Raw genomic sequence first — 27901 nt, forward strand, 5'->3', positions numbered from 1 at the left:
AGAAAAACGGGTACCAGTGCTGGTACCTGTTTTCTTATCTAATACTTTATCATTATTGATTTTCAATGTTGGTCATCCAAAATGATATTCATATAAAGCAAACAGTCTCCAGGATTAGAATGAAAATGACCTTTAGAATGAAAAGTGCAACCACAGACCTCCCTTGATACAAAATGTTTATTGAAAAAATAAATGCTGCATATAATCACATCTGATTGGACACTTCAATCAAATACAGCTCATTTTGATGTAAATGCTGATTTTATACTTTGGGCCATACTTTGTTCATCTCGTTCACACTTGTACAATATGTTGTCATTAAGAATAATTCGCCCAACACCCCCAAATAAATGTATATCATCATATTTGTGTGATAACTCAGACGGTGAAGACTATTGTATGAATCAGAGCTGGATGAGAGTGATGGCCGACTCGTACCAAACCCAGAAACCCGGGTAGACAGCTTCGCTGAATGACGCCTTAAAGCGATGGATGAGAGACATGGTTTCTCCGACAGCGTAAAAAGAGAGCATCCCCCCCGCGTGGTCGAGGAACACCCCGATTCTCGAAGAGTAGGGGGCCTTGACCTCGATCTGGTCCTTGTTGTGGCGCGCTGAGTAGCTGGCGTCGGAGCAGAAGAGGCTCCAAGACTTGCGGTTGTATCCGATGCGGCAGCTGTCGCCGTAACCCGTCCTCTTGATGCCTCGGTAGGTGACGCCGACGGCAGCCCCCTCGCCGCTCCAATCCACCTCCCAGTAGAAGGCCCCGTTCGAGAGGGCCTCCATGCACAGCACCTGAGGCAGGGAGTCAAACCTGGAGGCGCTGTCGCCGTAAGACTGGGGGTCTCTCTTCAGGGTTGCCTTCCTGTTTCCTCGAGAGAGATAGAGCTGTCTGTAGGCCGAGTTCGGGTCCAGCGTGAGCTGGCAAGCATCTAGGAAGAGATACCAGGTATGGATTTGATGGATGGATGTGGGAGGAAACCGGAGTACCCGGAGAAAACCCACACATGCACGGGGAGAACATGAAAAAACTCCACATAGAGATGGCCGAGGGTGGGATTGAACTCCGAGCTGTGAGGTCTGCGCGCTAACCACTCAACCACCGTGCAGCCCCCCGTCTTTCATCAGAAAAAAAGGGTTTAGTAATCACCAAATAATATAGCTAAGTTTAAAAAAAATATCCGTTCCTGACTAAAAAATGGAGAAAACCAACTTACGAATACATTTCAAGCATTAGAGCCCTCTAAATTTGAAATAGCACCCCCATAGTCACTTTACTAACGACCATTCACACTCACATTCATACCTAGGGACAATTTGGAGTGGCTAATTAACCTAGCATTTTTTTTGAATGTGGGAGGAAACCGGAGTACCCGGAGAAAACCCACGCATGCACGGGGAGAACATGCAAACTCCACACAGAGGGTGGAATTAAACTCAGGTCTACTAGCTGTGAGGTCTGCGAGCTAACCAGTAGACCGCCATGCAGCCAGGAAACAATATTCATGCTTGAAATTTATCTCTTTTTTTTTTTGTCGGGAACTGGTATTTACCTGAAACTTACATATGTTCTACTGCTGTTTCCTAAAGCACAGAAAAATGTCTGGATGGACTGTTATTATTATTTATTCTTATAATGATATATTAATCTTCTTCATACCGTATTTTCTGGACTATAAGTCGCTTCGGAATATAGGTCGCACAAGGCTAAAAATGCATAATTAGGTCGAAAAAATTTTTTGCGGGTAATTTATTTTCCGAACTAATTGACCAAAACAGACATTACGTCCTCTTGGAAGGCAAGTTCTAACATGAATAAAAGAATAGAGAACAGGCTGAATAGGTGTAAGATATGCTAACACAATGGTTATTCAGCTACACAAAAAATAAACATGAACACAAAAGGTGTCCAGTGTTTATGGAACATAAACACTTTTTTCATTTATAAGTCGCTCTGGAGTATAAGTCGCAGGAACAGCCAACCTCGGAAAAAAAGTGCCACTTATAGTCCGGAAAATACGGTATATATATATAAAACATTATATTATATTACATGATCTTATTTATATATATTTAACATTTATATTTAGTTTTAACAATTATTTTCTTATTTTTTTATATTCATTTATAAGTCGCTCTGGAGTATAAGTCGCAGGAACAGCCAACCTAGGAAAAAAATGTGACTTATAGTCCGAAAAATACGATATATATATATATAAAACATTATATTATATTACATGATATTATTTATATATATTTAACATTTATTTTAACATTTATATTTCACATTCGTCTTTACTTAGTAATTATTTTCTTATTTTTTATATTCATTTATAAGTCGCAGGAACAGCCAACCTATGAAAAAAGTGCGACTTATAGTCTGGAAAATATGATATATGTATATATATTACATTATATTATATTACATTATATTATTTATATATATTTAATATTTATTTTTATTTTGTTTTATTTTATTTTCTTATTTTTTTATATTCATTTATAAATCGCTAGAGTCGCAGGAACAGCCAACCTCGAAAAAAAAGTGTGACTTATAGTCAGGAAAATACTGTATATATATTATATTATATTACATGATATTATTTATATTGTATTACATGATATTATTTATATATATTTAACATTTATTTTAACACTTATATTTCACATTTGTCTTTAGTTTTAACAATGATTTTCTTATTTTTTTATATTCATTTATAAATCGCTCTGGAGTATAAGTGGCAGGAACAGCCAACCTATGAAAAAAATGTGACTTATAGTCCGGAAAATACGGTATTTTATTATGACATATTATTCACAAGGCCTAGTTTGAGGCCTCCGTGAATGCAAGGAAAAAAAAGTGTGAGCCCCTGACTGTCTTCCCACATCGTATGAATGCGTATGAATCAAATGAATCGTTGCAGGTGTGAGACGTCACCTGCCTGCTCTGTCTCCGACTTTGCAGGTCACAGTTGGTGAGACACCCGGCGGCCCCTAGTTCTGCCCGGCTTATAATCTGGAATGCCAGAGGTATCAACACTGTTTGTGAGTCTGACCACAAACAGAAACATCTAAGGTCTAATAATTAGCAATATCAATACACAGTATCATTTTGGAACTAAAGCATGCAGCGTTGCCTGCTAGCTAAACCCAAAGTGATTCCAGCAGCGAAATGAGCAGAGAAAAAGGGGGATCAGCAAAAAGGATCAGGTGACACTCACATTTCAGGAAATCATCCCTGTGTTGAGGTTCCTGGACTTGCACGGATCTGTACATGGGGGTTTCGTCCACTGCCAAAGCAAAGGAAACAAAAGGATATCCTGATTAGAACTGAGCGACATCGCCTTGATCCCGACCATGTTGACCCCGGCCTGAAAGTTAGTCCCGGTGTTTACGCAGCCCAGCCCAAACAACATGGCTGAATTCAAAGGACAAGGGGGCGTGGTCATGTACACTCGCTGACATAATCAGAAGTAAATATTTAAACAAGTGGCTACTGGGTGACCTCAACGAGCAGTGGCTCGTTTCCTTGCAAGGAAATCAGGCCCAATGACGCTAAGACCGAAGATGAAATGGAAGTCAAGACATTTTGTTTTGTCTGCTTTACCGCCCACATAAAACCAGAAAAGTGCTCATAAACCAACTCACCTTTTAACGTGCGCTTCTTTTTGGAGTCGTCCAGTTGGCAAAAGGTCATTTTGTTGACTGTAAGAAGATAAACACCAGCAATAAAACACCAGCAATACAGTAGATCCACGCTCTGTCTTCTCGAGGGTGCCACTCGGGGTCCGCAAAGCGAATGGGGAGCAATAAAATTGAATAAAAATGTCGTTTTACATGACTCACTCACTCTAGTTCAGTGTAGGCTTATGTGTTTATCCTATGAGTAACATTGGCTGGTCTCATACAGGACGGGCCAAAAAATTTGACTCGGCGGGCCGCAAATGGCCCGCGGGCCGTGAGTTTCAGACCCCGGGTGTGGCAGTTTTAGATAAGTTTCAAAGAAAGTCTGAAACATTGATGCTCATCAGAGGAGCATGAAGACATACGTATTTAATATCAACCTCAACTTGGCCTATTTTGATTTGCACATCGTTATTTCAGACTTGACTCGACCTGGCCTATCATGACTTGATACTTTAATTAGACTTGCACATCTTGATTTCAGACTTGACTCGACCCGGCCTATCATGACTTGAGACTTTAATTAGACTTGCACATGTTGATTTGAGACTTGACTCAACCCGGCCTATTTTGACTTGAGACTTTAATTAGACTTCATAATCTTGATTTCTGAGTTGACTCGATCTGGCCTATCATGATTTGAGACTTTAATTAGACTTGCACATTTTTATTTCAGACTTGACTCGACCTGGCCTATCATGACTTGAGACTTTAATTAGACTTGCACATGTTGATTTCAGACTTGACTCGACCTGGCCTATTTTGACTTGAGACTTTAATTAGACTTCATAATCTTGATTTCAGACCTGACTCGACCTGGCCTATCATGACTTGAGACTTTAATTAGATCTGCACATTTTGATTTCTGACCTGACTCGACCCGGCCTATCATGACTTGAGACTTTAATTAGACTTGCACATCTTGATTTCAGACTTGACTCAACCTGGCCAATCATGACTTGAGACTTTAATTAGACTTGCACATCGTTATTTCGGACTTGACTTGACCTGGCCGATCATGACTTCAGACTTTAATTAGACTTGCACATGTTGATTTCAGACATGACTCGACTCGGCCTATTTTGACTTAAACATCTTGATTTCAGACTTGACTCGATCCGGCCTATCATGACTTGAGACTTTAATTAGACTTGCACATCTTGATTTCAGACTTGACTCGACCTGGCCTATTTTCACTTGCACATCTTGATTTCAGACTTGACTCGATCCGGCCTATCATGACTTGAGACTTTAATTAGACTTGCACATCTTGATTTCAGACTTGACTCGACCTGGCCTATTTTGACTCGAGACTTTGATTAGATTTGCACATCTTGATTTGAGACTTGCCTTGACCTGGCCTATCATGACTTGAGACTTTAATTAGATTTGCACATGTTGATTTCAGACTTGACTCAACCAGGACTATCATGACTTGAGACTTTAAGTAGACTTGCACATCTTGATTTGAGACTCGACTCAACCTGGCAAATTTTGACTTGAGACTTTACTTAGACTTCATAATCTTGATTTCTGACTTGACTCGACCTGGCCTATCATGACTTGAGACTTTAATTAGACTTGCACATCTTTATTTCAGACTTGACTCGACCTGGCCACTCATGACTTGAGACTTTAATTAGATTTGCACATCTTGATTTCAGACTTGACTTGACCTGGCCTATCATGACTTGAGACTTTAATTAGACTTGCACATCTTGATTTCAGACATGACTCGACCTGGCCTATAATGACTTGAGAGTTGACTGAGACTTGAACGTCTTTCCTTGAGACTCGACTTGAGATTTGATATTAAAGACCCAAGACTTGCAAACCACCGACTTTGTCCCACCTCTGCTGAATTGAGAATGGGCGGGTATCCGTTGTAACGCTCCAGGTTGAGTCACTCACCTGTTTTGGCCACTTTCACCAGTTCATCATTTCCAAATTCATTCAGGTGCTGTTTCATCTCGGACACCGCCTTGTTAACCGGGTCGAAGGTGAAGTAAGGGTTAACGGTCACCGTGGGCAGCTCCTCGGCCTCGGTCTGGGCTATCAGCATGTGGTAGCTCTGGTGAGGAGAACATCAAAGAAGATCAGGAATACACAAACGTGACGACTAAGCGCCTCCATCGACGCTCAAGCTGTGATACCTGGATGAAGTGGATGTGGTCCTCGGTGCGGGACAGCTGAGTGATCTCGTTGTCTCTCCTCTTCAGGTCAGCGATCTCGTGGTCCAGACGCTCCATGTGACCCTCGGCGTTGTTGAGCGCCGCACGCTTGTTGGTGGAGATCATCTTGGCCATCTCTTGCTGCATCCTCTCGATGGAGCGCATCATGTCGGCAAACATCTTCTCACACTCCTGCAATGCTCTCTGGGCTGAGGTCTGTGTGGGAAAAACGAGGCGGGCCATAAATCAGGAGAGTCTCAGGATCTCATTGAGCTTTCGACGCTCCTGCATGAGGAATGTCCAGCGTGTCGGACATTTTTTGTAACTTTCTGTTCAATCTGGAAGTGGTTTGTCCGGTCTTATGAGTCTGATGTATGGACGGCGGTACAAACCTTGAGTACGTCGACTGCTTGTTTCAGCTCCTCCATCTGCTTGAGTCGATCGTGAATCTTTTCCTGGATCTCGGCCTGGGTGGCACCGAGGCGTTGCTACCGAGACAACAGTAAAGGTGTTGATAAAAGCGGGTATCTAATTCTTGAGTGAGTCTTTACATAACCCCAAATGTACTGCAAAAAAAGGTCAGTAAGGATCATTCATAATGCCGCCTACAGAGAACATACTAACTCCTTATTTCTAAAATCATAAATACTTCAACTTGCTGATATAGTTCATCTTCAAACAGCTAAAATAATAATGCATAAGGCTAAAAATAACCAATTAGCTAAAAATGTCATCCAATACTAGAAATATGATCTCAGGGAAGAAGTACATTTGAAACACTTCTATGCTAGGACTACGTTATGCTAGCCATAGCATTTCAGTATGTGGAATCAAACTATGGGATGGATTGAGTAAGGAAATCAAACAATGCACAACGATGAGCCAATTCAAGAAACAATACAAGCAGTTGATGTTTGCTAAATACAAGGATGAAGAGTCTTGATTTAATTTAATTTAATTTAATTTAATTTACTTTTTTAAATTTTTTTTTATTTTTTTTTATTTTTATTTTAATTATTTTAATTCATTCATTCATTAATTTTCTACCGCTTTTCCTCACGAGGGTCACAGGGGTGCTGGAGCCTATCCCAGCTGTCTTCGGGCGAGAGAGGCGGGGTACACCCTGGACTGGTGGCCAGCCAATCACAGGGCACATATAGACAAACAACCATTCACACTCACATTCATACCTATGGACAATTTGGAGTCGCTAATTAACCTAGCATGTTTTTGGAATGTGGGAGGAAACCGGAGTACCCGGAGAAAACCCACGCATGCACGGGGAGAACATGCAAACTCCACACATAGATGTCCGAGGGTGGGATTAAACTCGGGTCTCCTAGCTGGGAGGTCCGCGAGCTAACCACTAGACCACTAGACTAGCCAGGAAACAATATTTATGCTTGAAATTTATCTCCCTTTTTTTTTTTTTAGTCGGGAACTAGTATTTACCTGAAACTTACATATGTTCTACTGCTGTTTTCTAAAGCACAGAAAAATGTCTGGACCCTGGTCTCCGAGCTGTGAAGTCTGTGCGCTAACCACTCGACCGCCATGCTGCCCTTAATTTAATTTAATTTAATTTAATTTAATTTAATTTAATTTAATTTAATTTAATTTAATTTAATTTAATTTAATTTAATTTAATTTAATTTAATTTAATTTAATTTAATTTAATTTAATTTAATTTAATTTAATTTAATTTAATTTAATTTAATTTAATTTAATTTAATTTAATTTAATTTAATTTAATTTAAGAAAGCAGGAAGTGAACAAATGTAACAGTTACTGATTGTAAAAGTACCAGATGGAGGGGTAGGATTTAATAAGCTTTGCTTCTTCCTACTCCTTTTGGACATGTGGAACTGGGAACTGATTATGTGATGCATTCAATTGTAATCTGATGCATGTTCAAATGAAATTCAACCATTACCAATAAAACCATTACCTCCCCCAAGTTGAGGACCGCGTTAAAAAAAGCCTCACCTGTTCGTCAGCCCTCTCCTGCTCAGCAGACACCATGTCGTGACCCTTGTGTTCTTTCACCGTGCACAGCACACAGATGCACATTTGGTCGGTGCGACAGAAGAGCTCCAGACCCTTCTGGTGCTGGGGGCAGATCTGCCGGTCCAGATGACCGATTTCGTCCACCAGCTTGTGCCGTTTAAAAGTCGCCGACTCGTAATGGGGTTTGAGATGCCTCTCGCAGTAGGACGCCAGGCACATCAGGCAGGTCTTGACGGCTTTGTTCTTCTTGCCGACGCAAATGTCGCATCCCACGTCCTGCGGTCCGGCGACGTTATAGTCAGGGGACGGCGGCGGCGGCGGGAAGGGATCCGAGTTGCGTTGCAGGGTGGAGTTCCGGGAGCTTCCCACTCGTCTTGGCGTGGGTCTTTTGTTGTAGGTGACACGGCACTGCGGACAGAGGTACGTGCCCGTGTGGTCTGCATGGTCCCAGTAGGTCTTCAGGCAAATGGAGCAGAAGACGTGCCCGCATGGAATGGACACAGCATCCCTGAGGTACTCCTTACAGAGGTGGCAGTTGTCGTGGTCGGACGCCATGGTCCTCAACTTTTATCCGTCCAATGAGTGAAGATGCTGTGACGGTCTTGTGTCAGCTCAGTAGCAAAGTGATCCCACAGGTACGACCGGCGTGAGTTATATAGAGTAAACAGACGGGGAGGCTAAACTGGTTGAGCCGAAACCAGTAAAACAAGGGCGGGGCAAGGAAAGGGCACCGGGAATGTCTTCGTCGTTTACAGAGTGCAGGGAGAATGAACGCAATGTGTGATGACAGGGCATCAGACCTGTCACAATGTTTCTTATTCTTTATTTTATACCATAAATTTTTTTTTGTAGATGCGCTTAAAAAGGAGAAGTGTACGAATTATTTGCATACGACAAACAGGAGTCAACGAAAAAGGGCGGCCTGCAAAGGTAACGAGGATTATGCGAAACAATGCAGGCGTGTCACAGCTACTGATACTGAGAGACGTTCAATGGACTTTCTTTTGTCCATGTGATGTGCCACTCAAGACGTTATTTTAATGTCGTGGTCCATCCATCAAACGCAATAAAAAAAAAAAAAAAAAAAAAAAAAAAACGAAATAGAACACACTTCATTGTTTTGCGTAAATGTGTTACGCAAATGTTACGATAATAATAAAAGTAAATCTTATTAACTACGGCTGTCGAATAATGAAAAATCAGATGAATCCCTTTCAAATTAATTAATCATGATTAATCACATTAACCCCTCATTTATCATGGATAATCGCTTCAGGACCTGACAGTGATAAGTGAATTTCCACAAACACATCCAACAAAAACATCCAAAATGTTTGTAATCAGGGCATAGAAAACCTGTTTATAATCGTCTAAATACAGTATTTAGCATTATTAGAGCCTTCTACAGATAAAGTAACACCCCTATAGTCACCTTTACATTCACATTGTCCAATATAGTAGACATAATAACAGAAAATAAGCCATTTAAGACACAATGAGACTTATACTTAAAATCTTGAGAGTAAGATTTCCACTTAATGAAAGTTGGATCATCTAGATCAGGGGTCTCAAACTCAATTTACCTGGGGGCCACTGGAGCTCGGGTCTGGGTGAGACTGGGCCGCATCAGGTTTTCCAAAAAAAAAAAAAAACGCATTTATTAAAAACAGAAAAATTTAAAAAACTTTGCTTTGGTTCCAATTTTCTACAATAAAAGCTCTGATAAAACATTCCACTGTTCTCAAATATCTTACTTTTTATTTTTCTACACAAAATAAGATGAAAAATAAATAAACAAATCAAGAATAAAGAAAATCAATCAATCAGTAATAAATAAATATAATAATAATAATAAAACGGCAAATAATAAAAACTTAAGAAACCACATATAGTTGGTGGGTAGACAAATGATTTTTTTCAGATTAAAATGAACAAAGCATCATTAGAGCCCTGTAGACATGACAAAACACGACTATAGTCACATTTATACTCTTTTTATTTACAACATATTGCGCAACTGCAGGGTCTTGAGACACATGCTAACTCGCAAACTAGAGAGCTAGCGACCTAAACGGTAGCCTTCAAGTTATTTCCTTTAAACTTAAATAGCCAAAAACTTACCACTTCCACACGGATAGGGAGGATAACTATTAACAGTTATTTAACCTTTAACATGAACATGAATCAAACGTAATAATTTTTTCTGGGTACATGATACCATACAGCATCCATATCAAACTTGCGCGGGCCGCACTAACATTAAACTTTCATATCAAGGCGGGGGCCTCAAACTAGTGTCCTGCGGGCCACATTTGGCCTGCGGGCTGTGTGTTTGAGACCCCTGATATAGATAGTCCATGTAGACCTGGTAGATGCAGTGTGGAAGACTGTAGGACTTTTTCAAGTCTAGGCTTTAGGAGTTAAAGAGCGTAGTGGTAAATATGGGTGGTGGCTTATAATATCAATACCCATGTGGGCAATTCCACTGAATTGGTGCCATTCTCTGATTGGAATTGAACATCAACATATTTTTTTAGGTTTTCTAAGGTCAAGGTGACATCCATCCATTCATTTTCTAGGCTGCTTATTCTCACGAGCGTTGTGGAGGTATGCTGGAGCCTATCCCAGCTGTCTTTGGGCGAGAGGTAGGGTAAACCTTGGACCAATGACAGGGCACATTTAGACAAACAACCGCGATTTAAAGTCGCCAATGAACCTAACATGCATGCTTTCGGAATGTGGGAGGAAACCGGAGTACGGTGCTTCTCAATTATTCTCAATTATAACTTAACTTTGCATTTATTTACACTTGAACAAGCCACGTGTAGGTTCTGTCTCGAGCGATCACGAGAATGTTTCCTCCTCCAATTAAAGAAAATATCTTCCCTCTCAAAGTTCCACACACAACCCAAGATGGAGTTTCAGTCTCTTGTTGAAATGGCGTGGAATGCAACTACACTTGATAGCCCAGATAACAGCGGGGTGAACAGATTCCATTGTTAAAGAGCCAAGATGGCCCCTGCGGAGCGGACCCCGTATCGTCCGTAAACAACAGCAACTACATGCAAGACTAAATGTAGAAACACATTTGATAAAATAAATACAGAATTATGCTGCAATTGATGCACCAATAGACACGCCTTTAATTGTGACTATGACACAACAAAAATTCAACTGTTATGTGTCATAATCTTATCTGATAAATACAAAATGTGTGAATCAAAAACTAAAATATATCATGAATTTAAAGAAAATTAGTCTTTTTTAGTTATTTCTTCACACATCAAGTGTAATTTCAGCAAATGTAAAGTGATACACAGGAGGTTTTGGTTTGGAAAAGGGTTTCGCACTTTGTTCTGCCAACATAAATGACCTCGGTTTGGCCAGGAAATGGACTTTGCTTCCATAAAACAAAAGAGTCATCATTTTATGGAGAAGAAGAACTGGTTGGCCAACGCCGTCCACACAGGAATGCTCATGTTATTTTGCTTTTGTATCCAATATAGTTTGTAAAAAAGTGGGAATTTTACAAGAGTAACATGGTCATAAATATATTAAACCTCTTAGCGTTGAATTGAATGTGGCAAAATTGCATCCTTTCATTTTTCACCATGTGGCCCCCGCTGGAAAACATTTGGTTTAAAAAAGCCTAACTCTAACCCCACATCTTAACCCCTAAACCAGGGGTCGGCAACCCCTGGCTCCAGAGCCGTGTACAGTTCTTCAGCTTCCTTTTTGTGGCTCCCTTCGCCGAGCACCCTGATTTTTTTTTTAACACCAATGTGAGAGAAATGTCTATTTTCTAAATCAGGGGTCGGCAACCCGCGACTCCACAGCTGCATGCAGCTCTTTAGTCTCCTTGATAAGGCTCCTTTCATTGAGTGCAGTGATTTTTTAACACCAAAATAAGTGAAATGTTCATTTTCTAAATCAGGGGTTGGCAACCCGCAACTCCATAGCCGCAGCGGCTTTTCAGTCTCCTTGCTATGGCTCCCTTCATTAAGTGCTGTGATTTTTTTAACACCAAAATAAGGGAAATATTCATTTTCTAAATTGGGGTCAGCAACCCGCGACTCCATAGCTGCAGCGGCTCTTTCGTCTCCTTGCTACGGCTCCCTTCATTGAGTGCAGTGATTTTTTAATGACAAAATAAGGGAAATGTTAATTTTCTAAATCAGGGGTCGGCAACCCGCAACTCCATAGCTGCAGCAGCTTTTTAGTCTCCTTGCTACGGCTCCCTTCATTGAGTGCAGTGATTTTTTTAACGCCAAAATAAGGGAAATGTTCATTTTCTAAATCAGGGGTCGGCAACCCACGACTCCATAGCTGCAGCGGCTCTTTTGTCTCCTTGCTACGGCTCCCTTCATTGAGTGCAGTGATTTTTTTAACGCCAAAATCAGGGAAATGTTCATTTTCTAAATCAGGGGTCGGCAACCCACGACTCCATAGCTGCAGCGGCTCTTTTGTCTCCTTGCTATGGCTCCCTTCATTGAGTGCAGTGATTTTTTAATGACAAAATAAGGGAAATGTTAATTTTCTAAATCAGGGGTCGGCAACCCGCAACTCCATAGCTGCAGCGGCTTTTTAGTCTCCTTGCTACGGCTTTCTTCATTGATTGCAGTGATTTTTTTAACGGCAAAATAAGGGAAATGTTAATTTTCTAAATCAGGGGTCGGCAACCCGCGACTCCATAGCTGCAGCGGCTCTTTGGTCTCTTTGCTTCGGCTCCCTTCATTGAGTGCAGTGATTTTTTTAACGCCAAAATAAGGGAAATGTTAATTTTCTAAATCAGGGGTCGGCAACCCGCGACTCCATAGCTGCATGCGGCTCTTTAGTCTTCTTGCTACGGCTCCCTGCAATGATTGTAATGATTTTTTAACACCAAAATAAGGGAAATAATGTGATATGAGGTTCTTTTTCTAAATCAGGGGTCGGCAACCCCAATAAAAATATTTTACAAGTTTAGAAGCGGTGTGATATTTTACTGGAAGAGAAGACAAAGTGACTCTTATGATGGTAAAGGTTGCAACCCCCTGCTCTAAAACATAACACTAATCATAAGCCTAACTCTTAACCCTATCGCCCTAACCTCTGACTCTGGCTGCGACCCCACGCTGAACCCTAGCCCTGGAGCACAGAGTCTTTTTTATTCTTGTAAAAACCAAGATTGATTTCTTGTACTCTTTGGACTTTAAAAAGGTTCTCGTAATGACAACTGTTCACGGTATTACTCATGTTTTGTTTTTTTTGCCGAGTTACACATTGTTACACGTTGTGTTTCACCGCAGCGTGTTTAGATATCGTGACTTCCTGTTTTCATCGCACACCCAACGCTGAACGTGCACTTTTGTGTCCTTTGATGAAATACCCGTGTACGTTGCTTTGCACTCTCCCTGCAGAGCATGCCCATTCCATTGTCGGGCCGGCTGACTTTCGACCTTGAACTTGCGCTCGGCGATGGATTGGACTGTGGAGTCCCTGCGTTGACCAAAAACAAGCCCTGCTCTATTTGCTGGCTCATTAAATCTAATGAAAGAGTCCCAAAGATGATCAGGTTTCAGCCATGATATTGCAGCTGCACAACGGTCTCTTTTCAATATCGGAACTGTTAAGTGTTTTTTCCCCTTGGCAGCGACTCGGGGTAGTTAATCTGTAATCACAGGGTGCACCCTCTACTCGGGAAGAAGGAAGGAAAAAGCGGCTATCAAAAGCTGACCTAATATGGAGAAGTAATACGCATGAAGTCATGCAGGATGGGGAGTGAAAAGTGCTTAGATCTTATTTAGTTTGTGGAAATTATCAATTTAACACAAATGCAGCGAGTGTGAATATGCTAATGATGTCAGAAGGCGTTTCATGCTGCTGCTTCTGTCTGTGATTTTCTACACCTGTGGAGTAAGCGACGTTCCGTGTGATGTAACACACAAGTATGTTAACCATCTACACACTTACACACACCTGCGTCTTGCAGGAATGTTGTGTTTGCACAACACGGCACGGAACGTCACGGCGCGGCACGGCCGCATGCGTTTCTCTTGTTGATGAGCAAACAGATGCTATCTACATATTTGCAGTTACATATTGACCCCCCCGGGGAGGACACTGGACTGGTTTGACTTCTTCTAATAATAATAATAAGGGCCACATATGAAAAAATGAAAGAATGCAACACATTTAGTGTATACGTAAGAAATATGAAATCCCATTTTTCTGATATAGATTCAACCCTTTTTACTGGGTTTTATATTTATTATTATTTATTATTATTTTTATTTATTATGATAACTTCCTTCTCAAATAATCCTCATTGATTGTGACTTTTTCACATCATATTTTGACTTTTTCTTTGTATCTAGTATTATTATTATGACTTTTTGAAAATAGTATTTTTCTTGCATTCCAACTGTATGTTGCTAAAATGATATAATTGATATAAAATGATATAAAACTGATATAAAATAATAATTATATAAAATAAATGACATAAAATGAGATAATTGTTTGTTTATTCATTCATTCATTTTCTACCGCTTATCCTCACAAAGGTCGAGGGGGGTGCTGGAGCCTATCCCAGCTGTCTTTGGGCGAGAGAGTCGGGGTACACCCTGGACTGGTGGCCAGCCAATCACAGGGCACATATAGACAAACAACCATTCACACTCACATTCATACCTATGGACAATTTGGAGTCGCTAATTAACCTAGCATGTTTTTTTGGAATGTGGGAGGAAACCGGAGTACCGGGAGAAAACCTACGCATGCACGGGGAGAACATGCAAACTCCACACAGAGATGGCCGAGGGTGGGATTGAACTCAGGTCTCCTAGCTGTGAGGTCTGCGAGCTAACCACTCGAACGCCGTGCAGCCAGGAAACAATATTTATGCTTTAAATTTATCTCCCTTTTTTAGTCGGGAACTGGTATTTACCTGAAACTTACATATGTTCTACTGCTGTTTACTAAAGCACAGAAAAATGTCGGGATGGACTAATATTATTATTTATTCTTATAATGAAATATTAATCTTCTTCATACTGTATTTTCTGGACTATAAGTCGCTCCGGAGTATAAGTCGCACAACGCCAAAAAATATTACATTATATTACATTATATTATATTACATTATATTATTTATATATATTTATCATTTATTTTAACATTTACATTTCACATTTGACTTTAGTTTTAACATTTATTTTCTTATTTTTTTATATTCATATAATATTCATATAAATTCATATAATAAATAAGCATTATATATATATAGTCGCAGGAACAGCCAACCTATAAAAAAGTGCAACTATTATATATATATATATATATATATATATATATATATATATATATATATATATATATATATATATATATATATATATATATATATATTACATTATATTATATTACATTGTATTATTTATATATATTTAATATTTATTTTAACATTTATATTTCACATTTGATTTTAGTTTTAACATTCATTTTCTTATTTTTTTCAATATTCATTTATAAGTCACTCTGGAGTATAAGTCGCAGGAACAGCCAGCCTATGAAAAAAGTGCGACTTATAGTCTGGAAAATGTGATATATATAGATATATTACATTATATTATATTACATTATATTATTTATATATATTTAATATTTATTTTAACATTTATATTTCACATTTGATTTTAGTTTTAACATTAATTTTCTTATTTTTTTATATTCATTTATAAGACACTCTGGAGTATAAGTCGCAGGAACAGCCAACCTGAAAATACTGTGTATGTATATATATATATATATATATATACATTATATTATATTACATATTTATGATTAACAGAGGAAAAAAATCAAAATTTACGTGGCCCTGTGTGAAAAAGTCATTTCCCCCCGTTAAAACATAACTTAACAGTCTGGAAAAGCTTCTAAAGGTATTTCTAAAGCTTTAGGACTCCAGCCAACCACAGTGAGAGCCATTATCTACAAACGGTGAAAACACAGAACAGTGGTTAACCTTCCCAGGAGTTGCCGGCTGGCATATTTATATAAATATAATATATTTATAATATAATAAAACGTCCAAAAATGAAGGGGGGCGGGGGTACTTTGATATAAATTGCATTAAAGTTGCTAAAATGATCAAATGCTGGAATTACCAAAGACAACATGGAAGATCTTTCATTCCAGGAGATGGAAAGGGGATGTTTTTCCTGAAAACGCTCGGGCTCGCAACGTGTTTGTTTATTGGGTGGTCCCTTAAATTCCAGCGCTACCTCGGCCTCCCATCTGTGTTTGTTGGACTGTAACCGGTTTCAGACAATGGCGATTCTGTCTGACAACAATAGGTGGAAATACAGCTGCGGAGAAGCGTGCACCAGTCATCCTCGAGATGAGCCGCTGGAGGAATTGAAAAAGTAAGCTGCACCGGAAACGGAGGCGTCGTCCGTCCAGCGTATTTCTTTTCTCGTTTCAAACTTTTCACATTTCATTCATTCTGAGGCCTTCGGTTTCCTCTCTTTCCTGTCTTCCTACATGACTCTCTCGCTCTCTCTCTCTCGCTCGCTCTCTTACTCTCCACCCTTGCTCAACCTGCTTATCTGAGCAGGGCAGGGCTCCCGTATACTCCCAGTTCAGGAGGCGGGCCTTGTCTGCTTTCAATCAATAACCTCTGGAATTCAGAAATACAAGTAGGTCCTGTCTCGGGCAGGCTGTACCACACAACTCTGGAGGGCGGACTCCCACACAGACTCCACTCTACGCTCTCTGCTCCTGGCATTTTTCTGTCGTGAAAAGTTGACAATGGCTGATCACACGTCCCCGGACTACTTCAGCTGCACCCTGTGCGTGAACCTCCTGAGGGATCCTGTGGCTATCCCATGCGGCCACAGCTTCTGCATGGACTGCATCAGCGGGTACTGGAACGAGGCAGACTACACCGGGATTTACATTTGCCCCCAGTGCAAGATCACCTTCACTCAGAGGCCCGTGCTGCGCCCCAACGCCACACTCAGTATGGTGGCCGAGAAGATCAAAAAGAGCGGTTTCAACCTCAACGTCAACGTCAACACGCCCCAGGGGAACGGCTACGCCGGGCCGAGCGATGTGCCGTGTGACTTCTGCTCCGGGAAGAAACTCAAGGCCGTGAAGTCCTGTCTCAACTGTCTGGCGTCTTACTGCGAGAAGCACCTGAAGCCTCACTACGAGTCAGCCACTTTTAAAAGGCACAAGTTGGTAGACGAGCTGGGGAACCTGGACAGGAAGATCTGCCCGCAGCACCAGAAGTCATTGGAGCTCTTCTGCCGGACCGACCAGATGTGTATCTGTGCCATCTGCACGGTCAGTGAACACAAGGGACACGACATCGTCTCCGCCGAGGCCGAGAGGAGTGAGAAACAGGTAGGATCCTTCTGTCGCCTGTACGCAAACACACCAGTAGAAGACATTCAAATACTGTGTACTCATTCCAGTACAACATATTAGTGGTGTATACACTTGTTTCAATCATCAGACATACTACAGAAATTGGCTGCACGGTGGTCTAGTGGTTAGCGCGCAGACCTCACAGCTAGGAGAACCGAGTTCAATCCCACCCTCGGCAATGCATGTTCTCCACTTTCTAGTACTCCGGTTTCCTCCCCCATTCCAAAAACATGCTAGGCTAATTAGCGACTCTAAATTGTCCATAGGTATGAATGTGAGTGTGAATGGTTGGAACATATGTAAGTTTCAGGTAAATACCAGTTCCCCACTAAAAAAAAGAGACATTTCAAGCATAAATATTGTCCATAGGTATGAATGTGAGTGTGAATGGTTGGAACATATATAAGTTTCAGGTAAATACCAGTTCCCCACTAAAAAAAAGGGAGAGAAATTTCAAGCATAAATATTGTTTCCTGGCTGCACGGTGGTCTAGTGGTTAGTGCGCAGACCTCACAGCTGGGAAACCCGAGTTCAATCACACCCTCGGCCATCTCTGTGTGGAGTTTACATGTTCTCCGCTTTCTAGTACTCCGGTTTCCTCCCCCATTCCAAAAACATGCTAGGCTAATTAGCGACTCTGAATAAGTTTCAGGTAAATACCAGTTCCCCACTAAAAAAGGGAGAGAAATTTCAAGCATAAATATTGTTTCCTGGCTGCATAGTGGTTAGCAAGGGGTCTAGTTAGCTAGTTAGTGGCCTAGTTAGCTAGTGGTCTAGTGGTTAGCTCGCAGACCTCACAGCTAGGAGACCCGAGTTATATCCCACCCTCGGCCATCTCTGTATGGAGTTTGCATGTTCTCCGGTTTCTAGTACTCTGGTTTTCCTCCCCCAATTACAAAAACATGCTAGGCTAATTAACGACTCCAAATTGTCCATAGGTATGAATGTGAGTGTGAATGGTTGGAACATATGTACGTTTCAGGTAAATACCAGTTCCCCACTAAAAAAAAAGGGAGAGAAATTTCAAGTATAAATATTGTTTCCTGGCTGCACGGCGGACTAGTGGTTAGCGCGCAGACCTTACAGCTGGGAAACCCGAGTTCAATCCCACCCGCGGCCATCTCTGTGTGGAGTTTGCATGTTGGGCCTGTAGTTCTTTGGATGTTGTTGTGGGGTCTTTTGTGACCTCTTGGATGAGTCGTCGCTGCGCTCTTGGGGTCATTTTGGCCAGCCGGCAACTCCTGGGAAGGTTAACCACTGTTCCGTGCTTTCACCGTTTGTGGATAATGGCTCTCACTGTGGTTGGCTGGAGTCCTAAAGCTTTAGAAATACCTTTAGAAGCTTTTCCAGACTGTTAAATTATGTTTTAACGGGGGGAAATGACTTTTTCACACAGGGAAATTTTTTTTCCTCCGTTAATAATAAAAAGTTTCATTTAAAAACTGTATTTTGTGTTGTCAATGACTAATATTTACATTTATTTGATGAGCTGGAATATTTAAGTGTGACAAACATGCAAAAAAATAAGAAATCAGGAACTTTACTCTGCCAGTCAAACGTCAGCACACACATTGTGTGTCCAAACTTTTGAGTGCTGCGTGTACTTTGACCCGTTTTGCTAACGCTATCAGCTACCTTGGCAGGCATTCACCGCCAAAACAAATGTGACTCTCTGATTAGCTGGAATGGCTTTTTTGGGGGAAGTGTCTTAGCTATCACCGCTGAAAAGCTACAGTGTTCCATCTGCGGGATGGATACACAGAAACTGTCTTCCTGCTCCGTTTCCCACCTGTGGGAGGAGGGGGTCTGGAGTGATACTGGAATGCCAGGGAGTCAAGGATCATGAATCCCGGCCAAACACAATCCATGTGAAACTAAACAGACGCGTTCAAGAGAGAGAGATAGCGTGGTATAAATCGGTATTGTTTATTACACGTTGAGCCCTGATCTCCTTTTACTACTACACACCAGCCTGGCGTCTCTAATCAGAGTTTCACAAATCTCACACCGTCTCTCCCCCTCCCCCGCTCTCATGCTTACCCCTGCCAGATTCCCAACATTCCACCAGCTTATCTTGAAGAATGGCTTGGCGGGTTTGAGAATAAAGCTGAATTAGAAAGGACCTCTATTCTGCGTGTCAGTGTGGAGTGCACCTTGAAACATCTCTTTAAAAAAAAAAAAAAAAAGAGAGCGGGGCAATCAGCGGTGGTTTTTACATTCTTGACATGGCCAGAATTCCATGACAAACCCCCTCGGAGATAAAACCCGCCTGTCCTGAGAAGACTATTTGAATAGGCTTTATGAGACATGCTAAGTTGGATGGCTGTACTAAGCCTACAAATATGAACCTGAAGTTTTTCAACATAAAATCGGAGTTTACACGTTCTCCCCGTGGGCTTCCTCCCACATACCAAAGTTAGGTTAGCATGTTAGCTAAACTGGAGACTCTAAATTGTGTGTGAAAGGTTGTTTGTCAAAACTGGCGATGAGCACGGGTTGTACCCAGCCTCGCGCCCAAAGACCCTGGTGAGGTCAAGCGGCATAGAAAATGAATGAATGAATGAATGTTTGGCTTTGCTTGTGAACACATTATAATGGGACTGTGTATGGAGCTTGTCGTTACAACTCTGTACAGTGTAAAGCTATATAACACACCATGATGTGCTATATATATCACTATATTGACAGTTACTATGGTACCCATTATGTCATTGTATGGTCATATCACCTTGTACTTTGGTACGAGGTGCATTATAAAAAAAAAACAATAAAAAACCTTAAACTGTATTATGGAAAGCAGGAAGTGAACAAATGTAACAGTTACTGATCCTACTCCTTTTGGACGTGTGGAACTGTGAACTGATTATATGATGTATTCAATTGTAATCTGATGCATGTTCAAATGAAATTCTGTAAAAAATAATGTCAAAAAATATATATATTAGAAATGCAGGAAGTGAACAAATGTAACAGTTACTATAAATAATGTACCTCACACTAAAAAAAAAAAAACTGTATTATGGAAAGCAGGAAGTGAACAAATGTAACAGTTACTATAAATAATGTACCTCACATTTAAAAAAAAACAAAACAAAACAAAAAAACAAAAAAAAACCCAAACTGTATTATGGAAAGCAGGAAGTGAACAAATGTAACAGTTATTGATTGTAAAAGTACCAGATGGAGGAGTAAGGATTTAATAAGCTTTGCTTCTTCCTACTCCTTTTGGACATGTGGAACTGGGAACTGATTATGTGATGCGTTCAATTGTAATCTGATGCATGTTCAAATGAAATTCAACCATTACCACGTCATATGCACCTGGTCTGATGGTGTATGATCATCCATGGCATCATTCTCCTTTGTTCCAGAAACTCTTGGGAATCTCCACAGCTGAGATCAGGCAAAAATGCCAGGAGAGGGTCAAGGAGCTGGACGAGCTGAAGACCGCGGTGGATTCATTGAAGGTAACATCAATGTATCATGTAGGGCTCCAGATTCTCTAAAAAAAAAAAAAAAAAGTTCCACAGTTTGAAGCACCATCATGCATGACATCACAACAGAACAGCTTGAACTTCCTGTGTTTTTTTTTAAACCCTTATTCCAAAATAACAAACCTCAACATGGCTCCACACACTGAAACATCAATGTTGATATTTTTCATGTAGTTAAAAACAAGGCTAAAACCATGTCGACTCTGCGTTATTAGCATCGACATTCCAACTTTGTAAATATTTCCTCCGGCATGTACCACGGGCCCCTCCTTTATCCAAAAAAGTCGTTTAAAGTTGACATCAAAATTGGGACCACTTTGATATGTTTGCGTTATAAAACATGTTTGCATCAAATCAACACAGTGAAATATTGTTGATGGCGACATCACTTTAACTTTTTGAGTCAACTGCAATGTTATTATAAAAGGAACTACTTTTGAATGTTTATCATCTACAAGTACCGTCTTTTCTGGAGTATAAGTTGCTCCAGAGTATAAGACGCACAAGGCCAAAAATGCATAATTAGGTAGAAAAAAACATACATAAGTCGCATTTTTTGCGGGTAATTTATTTTCCAAACTACTTGACCAAAACAGACATTACGTCCTCTTGGAAGGCAAGTTCTAACATGAATAAAAGAATAGAGAACAGGCCGAATAGGTGTAAGATATGCTAACACAATGGTTATTCAGCTACACAAAAAATAAACATGAACACAAAAGGTGTCCAGTGTTTATGGAACATAAACACTTTTTTTCATTTATAAGTCGCTCTGGAGTATAAGTCGCAGGAACAGCCAACCTAGGAAAAAAAGTGCCACTTATAGTCCGGAAAATAAGGTATATATACACCGTATTTTCTGGACTATAAGTCGCACAAGGCCAAAAATACATAATTAGGTACAAAAAAACATACATAAGTCGCACTGGAGTATAAGTCGCATTTTTTGCGGGTAACAAAAAATAAACATGAACAGAAAAGGTGTCCAGTGTTTATGGAACATAAACACTTTTTTTCATTTATAAGTCGCTCTGGAGTATAAGTCGCAGGAACAGCCAACCTAGGAAAAAAAGTGTGACTAATAGTCTGGAAAATACGGTAATTCCTGATTTTTTGCCAGTCAATTGAAGGCACTTAAAATTGTAGATGACGGACAACAATTTTTTTTTTATTGATGGTTTTATTTGCATTATTATTTTTTTTTTTGCATATTTTTTACAAAATTATTTATCATTGACTATCCAACAAATTCAATAGCCTTTTTTGTCAAAAGTGCCGGGTTGTTTAGCATTTGTTCAAAAAAAAAAAAAATGATGGCTTACGCAGATTGTTCCCATTCCCTGTGTCCTGTGCAGAACTCGGCCCAGAGAGCGATGTTGGAGAGTCAGAAGATGTTCGAGGACATGATTCGCTCCATCGAGAGGATGAGGTCGGAGGTGACCAAGCTGATCGGTATCAACGAGAAGGCCGCGTTCAACCAAGCCGAGGCTCTGATCGAGCGTCTGGAACAGGAGATTGACGAACTGAAGAAAAAAGAGTCGGGCTTGAAGCAGCTTTATGGTACTGATGACCACATCCACTTTTTGCAGGTAGAACAACTGCTTGAGAAAAAAATACATACATCTGGAATCACTACTTCTTAGTATATTTGAACATACAATGCATGGCTTTAATAAGAGTAGTAATATATAAGCTACTGTATTAATAACATATTGACGATAAAACTAGTTGTGAACTGTTTCACTCTTATTATTAACGTTGCAATTTGAATGGAAATTACGTTTAAGGCTAAGCCTCTCAGCTAGGAGACCAGGGTTCTCCCCGTGCATGCGTGGGTTTTCTCCGGGTACTCCGGTTTCCTCCCACATTCCAAAAAACATGCTAGGTTAATTAGCGACTCCAAATTGTCCATAGGTATGAATGTGAGTGTGAATGGTTGTTTGTCTACATGTGCCCTGTGATTGGCTGGCCACCACTCCAGGGTGTACCCCGCCTCTCGCCCGAAGACAGCTGGGACAGCTGTCCAGCACCCCCGCGACCCTCGTGAGGATAAGTGGTAGAAAATGAATGAACATTAGTAGAGCCCTCTAGACATGAACTAACACCCCTATAGTCAACTTTACACTCATATTCCCCAATATAGTACACATAATGAGAGTTAGGGTTGCAAGGCGGTCGAGTGGTTAGCGCGCAGACCTCACAGCTAGGAGACCAGGGTTCAATTCCACCCTCGGCCATTTCTGTGTGGAGTTTGCATGTTTTCCCCTGTGCATGTGTGGGTTTTCTCCGGGTACTCCGGTTTCCTCCCACATTCCAAAAAAAACATGCTAGGTTAATTAGCGACTCCAAATTGTCCATAGGTATGAATGTGAGTGTGAATGGTTGTTTGTCTATATGTGCCCTGTGATTGGCTGGCCACCAGTCCAGGGTGTACCCCGCCTCTCGCCCGAACACAGCTGGGATAGGCTCCAGCAACCCCCGCGACCCTCGTGAGAAAATTAATGAATTAAGTTTAAGGCACAGGGCTACCCTTTGTCCATGGTCCTGGCCCAGAAAAGGGTAGAGTGCCCCCTACGGGTCGGGGATGAGAACCTTCCCCCAAGCGGAGGAGTTTAAGTGAAATTGGTGCGGCGTCTGCAGTGATGTAGACTCTCCATTTTCGATCTGCGTTCCTCACGTCACCTCCGGTCATGAACATTAGGGAGCGACCAAAAGGGAAACATCTTCCACATTGAGGGTATCCAGATGAAGTGGCTTGGGCACCAACCTGGGAAGAGGGTTCAGGGTTTGTCCAACTTCAGGGAACCCCTGGACATGTTGGAGACCGGGGAACACATCATGGTTCTCCCTAGCCAGAAAGCTTAGCTTAGAAACCCCCACAACCAGAGTCTGGATTATGTTTAAAGCAATGTCATTATTCCCAGAACTTCAACTACCTGTGCACGCCCACCGACGACGGCTTCATACCAAAGGTGACGGTTAACCCCGACTTTTCCTTTGGGGCCGTCAGAAAAGCTGTAGCCGAGATTAAAGATCGACTGGAAGAGTTTGGAAGGGAGGAGTTGCTGAAGATCTCCAAGACAGGTCTGATATTAGCAACAGAAGTTCTTCTTGGTGGCGTAGCTTCACCAATAAACGTGAACGCTCTCTCCGCGTTACAGTGAATGAAGTTCCGGTCTACACTACAGAGAGTCGAACACTGGACAGAAGGAGCAGAGGTGGGCTACCATAATATTCAATGTAGCAGTCACAAAGTATTGAATGTACAGTAAACCTCGGATATATCGGATTCAATTGTTCCCACTGGTTTTGTTCGATATAAGCGAAATCCGTTATATGCGTATACCAGAAAATGTCCGTTTTACGCATATATCGGATTTTATCCGTTATAAAAAGGCACTTCCTTGACTATGTTTCCAATGTACCTGGACGCGCAGGCAACGCTGCAAATGACGTCGTATAGCGGCCTGTCACGATTCGGCGAATAGGAGCGCCACGATGCGGCCATCTGATATATGCGAGGGAAATTTTATGGAAATGCATTGGAACGGGACTGGAGATTTTGTCCGAAATAGGCGAAATCCGTTATAAAAAATCTGATATATGCAATGAATTTTTATTGGAAATGCATTACAGAAAAATCGTTTCTTTTTTATCTGTCCGTTGTGAGCGAATTTCCGATATATCCGAGTCCGATATATCCGAGGTTTACTGTATAACGTTCAATTGTACGAATCTTCATTTCTAGGTAAAGATCATAATATGACGACTGTGGACAGTGCGCCGTCTACTCCAGAACCAAGGAGCAGAGCCGATTTCGTCAAATGTAAGTCAAGATCAACATTGTCTTATTTAACAGAAGGGTACTTAGAAGAAGGTTGAACTTTTCACTGCTTATGCAGACTTCTGCCAGCTGAAGTTGGATCCCATCACAGCCTACAAGGAGCTGTACATCTCAGAGCACAGCAGAAAAGTCATCCGTACCAGAGACCTGCAGCCCTATGGAGACAACCCAGAAAGGTTCGATAGTTTTGCGCAGGTTCTGTGCCGGGAGGCCCTATCCGGAGGTCGCTTCTACTGGGAGATCGAATGGAACGGGGAGTTCTCCATCGGAGTGGCCTACAGGAGCATCAGCCGGAAGGGCAAAGGTTCGCTGTGTCTGCTGGGCTACAACGATAGATCCTGGAGTCTCCTCTGCTCCGACACGGGGTACTCGGCCTGGCACAACAGGGTGGACAAAGCCGTCAGCGGCCCCCATTCCCCAAGAATAGGAGTGTACTTGGATCACCCTGCAGGCGTGCTGGCATTTTATAGCATCGGCAGCAGCATGACATTGCTGCACAGGTTCGAGACCACATTCACTGAGCCCCTTTATCCGGGTTTTGGAGTCGGAACCTCGGTCAAAATCTGCAACATGAAATGAACACTGAAAAAAAAATCACTTACAATTGAGATATTCCGGTCTTTGCTTTTGGAATGTATATTTTTATAACCATTTTGCAAATGTTACATTGTTTGGTTATTTTCCAGATTATTTTTGAAGCATCTCATGATGGATTTTGCATTTTGTTCTGTATCACTTTGGGAATATATTCACCAAAAGCGCTGTAAATGTAATGTTTAAAACCTGGTCATAACATTCAATTTTTACACATTTATCTTTGCTAAATGTGTGCAGATGGATTTTCTTATGAAAATTATCATTGAATGCATTATCACATTACTCTTTATGGAAGGTTTGTACAATGATGATAGCCATCCACTCTGGCGTATAGTATTTGTAGAAATATATTCTATTTTCCACAGCCTGTATTTGCCTTCTCACAGTTCAACTAACCCTTATTTAATTTTATGCATGCATATTTACAGAAAAAGAAGTCACTGGATTATCCAGGAGAGTCTTGTTTTTTGGAAAAAAATATCCTAGTTTTGAATAAAGAGCTAAAAGAAAATGTTGAATTTCCATTAGTTACATACACAGGTAAGTATTATAACTGTTGCGTGCACTCAGAGAGCTCCCCCTATTGGCTGATGACAGGTATTCAAATGTAAAAACAATTGAAATAGTGATTTTAGTCAGTATATTGTACTGTATGTAGCAATACTGCCATTTTAGTTACATTTATGGAAATTTCATACACTTATTTTGGTTGATCCAAATTTGGTGAATACCCCCTCCTCCTACATATGTAAGCATGGATGATAAGACAAGTTTTTATGTAATAGACATCTTTTTATTGATCCCCAGATATTTTGAAGGATGTAGAGCATATGATGCTCAAGAGACAAAGAAAAAACGACTGACAGTCCAAATGTTTAAACATCATAACCAATAATTCCTCCTTTCCCAATGCACTCGCCGATGTAAAACCACATCAGCACTTCTGTGGCAACCAGCCCGTTCCTTAGAGCGTCCTGCAGGGGGAAACAAAACATATATTATTCAGACAAATAAATGTTTGCAAATGAAACAACAGACATGGTGAATTACCAGGAGTGCGTAAAGTATACTATTATTATTCTTCATGCAAACCCACAAAGGGGTTGAAGCCTTATGAACAAAATTTGTTCCATTCCAGCGGGAATGTAAAAAAAATATATAACAGGGAAGTAGCCAAATCTGCTGGAGAATGGAAATAGGAAACAGAAAATTCTAAGGAGGAAATGGACTTCTAATAACAGAAGCTGTTGTGTTCAGTATCCCACTGTAAATGATGGTGGTGGTGATGCCCGTGTTTGCGTGACATGAGGAAGAGTATGAAAAGTGGTTCATTTTGTTGGGTATCACAGAGACAGGGCGCTGATCATTTCCAAGCCTGGTGATGTCATAATGCTAGGTAATGAAGATCTAGATTAATGGTAGTTTAGTTAACTAGTTAGTTAACGTGGTATACCTTATTAGACGTTGTTACCCATTTATGCAGCAGTCTTTCCCTTCAGGAAGGTTATGTTTTATACTTAAAATTATGTTTTATACTTGTGTTACAATTCTTCTGACACGCCTCACCCCACCCAGTTGTTCCTTCGACCACTAGTCGGCAGTGCTTCCACTTTACGCGAAAAATTGAAAATGTAAATTGTGTGTTCTAATTGTGGTGCCTTTGTTTTGCGTCCATCTGGAAGGTGTCAATTTGCTTGGCATTGATGGGGGTGCAGAAGATAACATACGAGAGGATGTTTTATTTTTCTATACTTCAGAATAAACCTTAAAACCACCCAATAAGTGTTATCTTTTGGTTCATTTACCTGCTACATCACAAGTCCATTATACAGCTACCGACACCCGTTATGTTAACACCGACAAAGGCTAAACTACTAATACATTCATTCATTTAAAAAAATAACATCTGATTTTTGTTATTTCGTTAACCTTTCCATAAAGAAATTTGGATCATGTATCAAACTGTGCAAGTGTTTATCCATAACATTCTGCCAAGTTAAAGTGTAAACGCACCTTCACTGTTGTTTGTCCGAGGCGTCCAGCCTGGAAAGCCTTGACAAGGTTTGATGCTCCCTCGATGGCCTTTGGGATCTCGGCTGGGGTCGGTGGAACAAGTTCGACGCGAGCGTAATGCCAGAAGGTTGCTAGCCGGGGTTTGGAGTACGTGACAGCGGCTGAGAGACCATAATACCACGTTAGCATAACGCGACGGAAGCTACTACTGGGTGGCTAATGTTTAAGCACTGAGCGTCCAAACATGAAGCTCAATTCAAATTAGTCATCGAAAATCATCATTCATTTAAAAAGTACCATGGATAAACTATTAAACGTACCATTGAGAAACTATGTCACATCTTATGTGTCTCGTCGAACTGCAATAGCTACCGGGACTCTCCGGTTAGCATTCAGCTAAGCTAGGTCATGCTAAGGCAAGGGAGAATTAAACATACAAAATAGCGGCTCAACATAGCGCATATGTCTAGAATGACATTACAGTAAAATTACTTACCCCCAATCATAGTTGGTACTTTAGCAACCATTTTCTGCACTGCCTGTGCCATGATGCGATTTTTGAGAGCACACGCTGGGGAAGAAATTGGCTTCTTGTTAGCCAACTGAATGTCACCTCCAGCTGAAGGACCCCAGTCAGAGCTGCCCGAATAACCGCCTGTATACAAACAGCCCAAGGTCCCA

At 41.0% G+C, this 27901-nt stretch overlaps 3 protein-coding genes and 1 long non-coding RNA gene across 6 annotated transcripts; 1 reads left to right on the top strand and 3 right to left on the bottom strand.

The window, feature by feature from the left end:
• Window positions 1-167: 167 nt before the first annotated feature.
• Window positions 168-8506, bottom strand: ftr83 (finTRIM family, member 83). 3 transcript variants are annotated; one of them, XM_058087868.1, is made up of 8 exons: window positions 7841-8506; window positions 6247-6342; window positions 5837-6070; window positions 5595-5754; window positions 3648-3704; window positions 3221-3289; window positions 2938-3015; window positions 792-931 (listed from the first exon to the last, which is right to left on the bottom strand). In XM_058087868.1, the coding sequence occupies exons 1-7, from the start codon at window positions 8414-8416 to the stop codon at window positions 2966-2968; spliced, it is 1242 nt and encodes a 413-aa protein (XP_057943851.1). In that variant the 5' UTR covers window positions 8417-8506; the 3' UTR covers window positions 792-931; window positions 2938-2965. The 3 variants fall into 3 exon arrangements, with proteins under 3 accessions (XP_057943850.1, XP_057943851.1, XP_057943853.1); XM_058087870.1 differs by having other exon boundaries at window positions 803-931; window positions 2942-3015; XM_058087867.1 differs by lacking the exon at window positions 2938-3015 and having other exon boundaries at window positions 168-931.
• A 6857-nt stretch (window positions 8507-15363) lies between these two features.
• Window positions 15364-22439, bottom strand: LOC131138914 (uncharacterized). Its single transcript, XR_009132165.1, has 3 exons — window positions 22089-22439; window positions 20594-20774; window positions 15364-17266 (listed from the first exon to the last, which is right to left on the bottom strand). It is a non-coding gene; the product is annotated as an uncharacterized LOC131138914 (long non-coding RNA).
• ftr82 (finTRIM family, member 82) lies at window positions 16483-26953 on the top strand. The gene is made up of 7 exons (XM_058088259.1): window positions 16483-17248; window positions 20644-20739; window positions 22122-22355; window positions 23691-23850; window positions 23928-23984; window positions 24515-24592; window positions 24669-26953. The coding sequence occupies exons 1-7, from the start codon at window positions 16652-16654 to the stop codon at window positions 25187-25189; spliced, it is 1743 nt and encodes a 580-aa protein (XP_057944242.1). The 5' UTR covers window positions 16483-16651; the 3' UTR covers window positions 25190-26953.
• On the bottom strand, window positions 26030-27885 carry atp5l (ATP synthase, H+ transporting, mitochondrial F0 complex, subunit g). The gene is made up of 3 exons (XM_058088273.1): window positions 27717-27885; window positions 27221-27381; window positions 26030-26181 (listed from the first exon to the last, which is right to left on the bottom strand). Exons 1-3 carry the CDS (start codon window positions 27766-27768, stop codon window positions 26083-26085), a joined length of 312 nt encoding a protein of 103 aa, XP_057944256.1. The 5' UTR covers window positions 27769-27885; the 3' UTR covers window positions 26030-26082.
• Between the last annotated feature and the right edge of the window lie 16 nt (window positions 27886-27901).

This window comes from Doryrhamphus excisus, chromosome 11 (assembly GCF_030265055.1).
Source record: "Doryrhamphus excisus isolate RoL2022-K1 chromosome 11, RoL_Dexc_1.0, whole genome shotgun sequence".
Classification (NCBI taxonomy): Eukaryota; Metazoa; Chordata; class Actinopteri; order Syngnathiformes; family Syngnathidae; genus Doryrhamphus; species Doryrhamphus excisus.